At 41.0% G+C, this 6,609-nt stretch overlaps 1 protein-coding gene across 1 annotated transcript; it reads left to right on the top strand.

Moving 5' to 3' along the window:
• Nucleotides 1-2,464: 2,464 nt before the first annotated feature.
• On the top strand, nt 2,465-4,771 carry LOC105230207 (mucin-2). The gene is made up of 2 exons (XM_049452995.1): nt 2,465-2,617; nt 2,683-4,771. Exons 1-2 carry the CDS (start codon nt 2,608-2,610, stop codon nt 4,611-4,613), a joined length of 1,941 nt encoding a protein of 646 aa, XP_049308952.1. The 5' UTR covers nt 2,465-2,607; the 3' UTR covers nt 4,614-4,771.
• Nucleotides 4,772-6,609: the final 1,838 nt, after the last annotated feature.

The raw sequence follows: 6,609 nt of genomic DNA, 5'->3' as shown, positions 1-6,609 counted from the left end.
ATGGCTCCGTCAATAAGCTAAATATGCATTATTGATCTCCATGAGTCACCATTGCATCCCGAAAAAATTACGGTTCGGTGTGGTTTATCTGCCTGCGACGTCATTGGGTCGTACTTCTTTCGAGATGATCAAAACCGGCACGTTACTGTGAATGGAAATCGCTACCGCTCAATGATAACCTAATATTTTTGGCCCGAATGGAATGATAAGGACTTGGACAATATGTGGTTCCAACAGGACGACTCCACAAACCACACAGCGAATGTCAAATACGATTTATTGAAAATTAAGTTTGGTGAACGTGTTATATCGCCTCGGTCGTGCGATTCGACGCCGCTAGCCTATTTCCTGAGGGGCAAAGATCAGGTCTGTGGTTTATGCCAACAAGGCAGTTACGATTGATGAACTTCGTACGAATACCGAAAGTGAAATTGCAGCAGTATCAGTCGATTTATGTTTGAAAAACGTTGATAATTGGGTTCAGCGTCTGGACTTCTTCTTGTGTTGGCCATGCAAAAGAAATCAAGTTCCATACATAATGTCATCGAATGTACTTTCATAGGAATAAAGAATTGCATTGATACCCCAACCCGTGTTTGTTTATTGAGTTTTTATTCAAAAACCCGTTACTAGATAAATTTGGTTCAAATTGGCCGCCGTCATGCTGACTATCTCTTCAGCGTCTGTAAAATTCTTTACAGCGCTTCAGAAGGAAGAAGCCAAAAAAGAGGAAGACGGCGAAATCGGTTTCGGTCTCTTCGACTAAACAACTCAAAAATAAAGTTGCTGAAGGCTGATTCACATACGCCGTTTCGGTCGATTCTGAGTTTTCGCAGCCAGCGGGTAGACAGAGCTTTCACATGCCGAAATCTAAACAATATGTCCTGTAATCAATATATCCAGCAATATATTGAACTGAGGGACTGTAATTAAGTAGTGAAGTCCTCACACACCAGTCAGGTGGTTCACAAAATTTTAATAAAAATACTAAAGCCAAGCAAAAATAAAGAATTCCGCCTAACGGAAATAGTTGAAAATTCGTTCAAAATTATTTTTATGCATTTGTTGTTGTAACTAAGATTGCATATTGTGTGCAATAGATATGCTAGTAGGCAGAGTCAAATCAAATATGCAAAATTGCACGAAACCATGCAACATATGAACACCGACGAGTTGTTAGTGCAACGAAAATCCTGATGTATTATAAATAAACACGCTTACATATTTATACACAGGTATATGTGGGTACAACTGTTGGAGCTAGCTGCAATTTTCGAATTCGATATTTCAGTGGAAGCCGGCGTCAGTATGCGTATCGAATTTTTGAAGTACACAAAGCTTGGCTGCAGTGAGTTTGCAGCTACGGATTAATTTTGAAAATAAATTTTGAATTTTTTCGGCATATTTAAATTCAATGATAAGCTATGATTTAGCTAAAAAAAAATAATAATGTTTCTGAGCAAGTAAACTCAAATAAAGTAAATTAATTCTTGTAGCAAGCAAATATCCAGTTGCCGTATGTGCAAGCATAATGCCTAAACTCAATAAATGCGCAGAAATATCAGTTAAATCGGCAAAGTAATTTTAATCTCGACTGGTATGTAGACACATATGCAAAAAAAATGTCATTAAAAAAAATCGAAGTTGAGCTTTTTATTGGTCATGATTCACTACAACATGTTACATATATGTAGCATAAAATTTTCAGCTTAAGCTGTCAGATATAACCAATATATAACTGATATATAACCAGCACATAACCAATACATAACCACTATATAAGTAATATTTAACCAATATGTAACCATTTTATAACCAAAACTTAAATTTTGTTTCAATATGAGTGGTTTGTATTATATTTTTTTTTCTCGCCTGTAAATATAAGAAAAGTAATGTTACGATAGTTTGCATTTTGGGTGACGATATGCTGTTGTTCAAAAAAAAAAGATTCCCAGTCCTTTTGTACTTGAAGCATTTGTGTAAATTTTGGCTAAGCCTTTCCGTTGGAATAGGTTTGCAGAGAATTTTTTTTTTTTTGAATTTTGTGCGCCGAAACATACATTGAGTATATATGAAAACCAAAGTGTTAGCGTAGATAAAGCTACCAAGAACGGGTTGATGTGCTGCGAAGCTTCTAATTTCTGCTGTCGTGCTGACTTTCGCCAGCGCAACCTGACGATCAGGGGGGCAGTAAACTACTGAAACCGACACAGCATCGCTTTAAGCGCAAAGTGAAATCAATATCTGTAGAGAAATATAAATAAATTAAAATGACAGAAGAACCAAAACTATGTTTACCACACGGAAAGATAACATTTTTGTAACCAAACGCTGTGAGAACGGTTCTTATCAGTTATTTAGTAATTAGTTGTGCTGTATGGAATGCGTCGGTTAGTACAAACTGCTTGTAGTGCATATGTAACTTGTAGACACGGAACAGGAAATCTCAAGTGCTTTTCCGGTATATTTTTACGAAAAGAATAGTAATTAGTGGCTGTGTAGCTGATTGGTGTGGCATATAAAAATAGCCGCTCATCTTACGTATTGTCAGTAACCGAAATAAGGTTCGTTCATCACAACCGATTCGGCAAATAGAGTAGTGCAAAGATGAGACCACGTAAGTGTTTTTCGAATTGCGCTTTAACCTTTATTATAACCGTAAATGTCTGCTTGATTTTTCAGTTTACTTTCTACTGCTAGTATTTGCTGTGGGTCCACAAACACTTAAGGCATGTACTGATGGTACCAGGCCCGATTGTTCATCCTATAGGACTGGGGATCTTCTGCCGGACGAACATAGCTGCTATCGTTACTACATCTGCAGACGTGGCAGAGCTATATCGCGCAGATGTCGCAGGGGATTGCAGTTTGATTCTGAGACGAAAGTTTGTACATTCCCTGAACTTGCTAAGTGTTATGTAAATCGGGAAAATCATGCTGAAGATGATGGGGAAAGAGAGTATCCATTTTATTTTCCGGAACCATTTGGAGAAACATCATGTACAACGACACCACCGCCGTGCGTTACAACACCACCGTGTGATACAACACCAGCACCATGTATAACAACACCAACACCATGTATAACAACACCAACACCATGTATAACAACACCAACACCATGTATAACAACACCAACACCATGTATAACAACACCAACACCATGTATAACAACACCAACACCGTGCGTTACAACACCACCATGTGACACACCAACGCCAACGCCGTGTGCTACGCCAGAACCAACACCCTGTGCAACACCAGAGCCAACTATAATAACAACAACAAAAACAACAACTACCAAGGCAACAACCACAAAGACAACCACCACTAAAAGCACCACTACCAAGACGACAACCACAAAGACTACAACAACTACGTGTGAACCAGAAACAACTACGGCACCCTGCATAACACCAGCGCCAACACCGTCATGTGATACACCAACACCAACACCCTGCACGTGTAAGCCCACAACACCTACACCATGTGAGACGACATCAACAACGACAACCTGCACAACTCCAACAACCACAAAGTCAACCACCACCAAAACCACCACTACAAAGACGACAACCACAAAGACTACAACAACTACGTGTGAACCAGAAACAACCACGGCACCCTGCATAACACCAGCGCCAACACCGTCATGTGATACACCAACACCAACACCCTGTACATGCAAGCCCACAACACCTACACCGTGTGAAACCACACCCACTACAACAGCCTGCACAACTCCAACAACCACAAAGTCAACCACCACCAAAACCACCACTACAAAGACGACAACCACAAAGACTACAACAACTACGTGTGAACTAGAAACAACTACGGCACCTTGCATAACACCAGCGCCAACACCGTCATGTGATACACCAACACCAACACCCTGCACGTGCAAGCCCACAACACCCACACCATGTGAAACGACATCAACAACGACAACCTGCACAACTCCAACAACCACAAAGTCAACCACCACCAAAACCACCACTACAAAGACGACAACCACAAAGACTACAACAACTACGTGTGAACCAGAAACAACTACGGCACCATGCATAACACCAGCGCCAACACCCTGCACGTGTAAGCCTACAACGCCAACACCGTGCATAACAACACCAACGCCGTGTATAACAACACCAACGCCGTGCATAACAACACCAACGCCGTGTATAACAACACCAACACCGTGCATAACAACACCAACACCGTGCATAACAACACCAACGCCGTGTATAACAACACCAACGCCGTGCATAACAACACCAGCACCATGTACAACAACACCACCGCCTTGTGAAACCACACCAGAACCGTGTGTAACGACGCCATGTGCAACAGCAGAAATTTTGTGGCTATATGATGATGACTACGACGAAGACAGTGATGAGAGTGATGCATCCAATGTACGAGTTCACACTTCCAACAGCGATTGCGTCAACTTGAGCGATGGTACCTATCTCGTAGACCGCAGATTTTGCCACCGCTTCTACGTGTGCCTCAACGGGCGTGTACAGAGATTGAATTGTCCGCTCGGCTTTTGGTTCGATAGAGACTTGAAGAGTTGCCGTCCTCGCCGCGAGGTGACAAACTGCCGATAAACCCCATCGTAAAACAGACCCGGCACAGAACCAAATACTCTCTAAACACAATCCTTATTAAATATTGCGCGCGCATAAAATAATCTATTCTAAAATTGTTATCCGCAGCAGCAGCTGCAAAATGTGTATACTATAAAAAGAGCATTCCAAAAATCCAACATCTGCTAACGGTTTTATTTGGTCGAAAAGACTATATTTTGTGAAAGTCGTCAGTATTTGGTTATTCTGATGGAAACTCTCTTTCTGAGACTCAATTCACACACAAGCATATTTACAGGGAAAGAACCACTTCAATCTCAACGGCACGGCAAATCCACTCTGATTGCTTATATTATGTGGAAAACGGTACTTTACATATATATTAGCAGGCAAGTACCGTTATTGACAATTAGATATAGGAGTTTGTGTGTATGCTTGCGTGCACAATGCATCACTGCGCCTTGGCGACTTGCATGAATGCAAGCATGCATAATTTCAGCCAATCACTTCTGCTCAAAATCTACGCATTGTTGCCTGGCATTGGATAACAGTGCTTGCAAGGGTTGTATATTTCGCTATTATTAGGTCTGCTTATGCAAGCCAATGTGCGCAATTGTGTAGCAGAGTGTGTATGTGAATACATAATTGTGTTGATTGCTGTTTTTTAGTTCAATAAGCTTTAAACAAAGTATAATGTTGGGTCTTCCTGATATTTATAGGATACTATGGAGCATCTCAACATGCTTTGTGTTCTTAAAATGCCTGAAATTGTACAAATCAGTTATTATTTCCGGGTCTACAACCCTACAACGTTGAAAATGGTATTTCAGGAAACCGTGTAGCCGTTTTTTGATTGGATCACAGCAAAATCCAAATACTTAGGTCGTTGGAACATGGCTAAAAGTTTTGACTTAACAAAAATCGAAAATAATGTAAAAGCTCAGTTTAAAATTATTCGGATTTTAGATGCTTAGCTGGAATTTATGTCACCAAGAACACTCTATTAACGGATTTTTCAATAGGAACGCCACAAAAGTAGACCAATAAGGATAGCAAATGACGCCATATTTTTTCGCGCTTTTTTGACATTTCCCTTTAAATAAAGTTTGTCATTTCATCATGGAAAGATATACGAGGCAATAACGAGTCGAAATATTTAAAATTTACTACCGAAATTCGGAGTCACTCTTTTATGGTCGTCATAATCGACCCGTCAGATCAACAACTGAGCAAGTAGAAAAATTTGAATCCAGAGGCACAGTACAAAAGGTTACCGTGCCAGTCAGATAAAGAAGCCCGTGGTGTCGAAAATATTGCTGCCGCTAGCGCATCAATTGAGGAAAACCCAAATCAGCCTCTCACACGTCGTTCTCAAGCTTTGGGCATCTCTGTAACATCGTTGTGGCGATATTTGCGAAAAGATCTTGGTCTACATCCTTAAAAGTCGAAATTGACGCAAGAACTGAAGCCACTTAACCACCAGAATCGCCGTATGTTCTTGAATTGGCCCGAGCAACAACTTGAAAATGATCTGAATTTTCATCGAAAAATCATCTTCAGCGATGAGGCTCATTTCTGGCTGAATGGCTCCATCAATAAGCTAAATATGCATTATTGGTTAGGCAGCAATACACACGTAGTCCATGAGTAACCATTGCATCCCGAAAAAATTACGGTTTGGCGTGGTTTATGAGCCGGCGGCGTCACTGGGCTGTACTTCTTCCGTGATGATCAAAACCTCCACGTTTCCGTCAATGGGAATCGCTACCGCTCAATGATATCCGAATACTTTTGGACCGAATGGGATGATATGGATTTGGGTAATATGTGGTTCTAACAAAATGGTGCCACAAGCCACACAGTGAGTGTCAAAATCGATTTATTGAAAACCAAGTTTGGTGAAGGTGTTATCTCTCGGCATGGCCTAGTTAATTGGCCGCCACGGTTGTGCGATTCCGCGCCGTTAGGCTATTTCCTGTGGGGCCACGTCAAGCTTATGGTCTATGCCATCAAGCCA

This window comes from Bactrocera dorsalis, chromosome 3 (genome assembly GCF_023373825.1).
Source record: "Bactrocera dorsalis isolate Fly_Bdor chromosome 3, ASM2337382v1, whole genome shotgun sequence".
Taxonomy (NCBI): domain Eukaryota; kingdom Metazoa; phylum Arthropoda; class Insecta; order Diptera; family Tephritidae; genus Bactrocera; species Bactrocera dorsalis.
The sequence above is the reverse complement of the archived record's forward strand: the minus strand, read 5'-3'. Positions and strand labels throughout refer to the sequence as shown.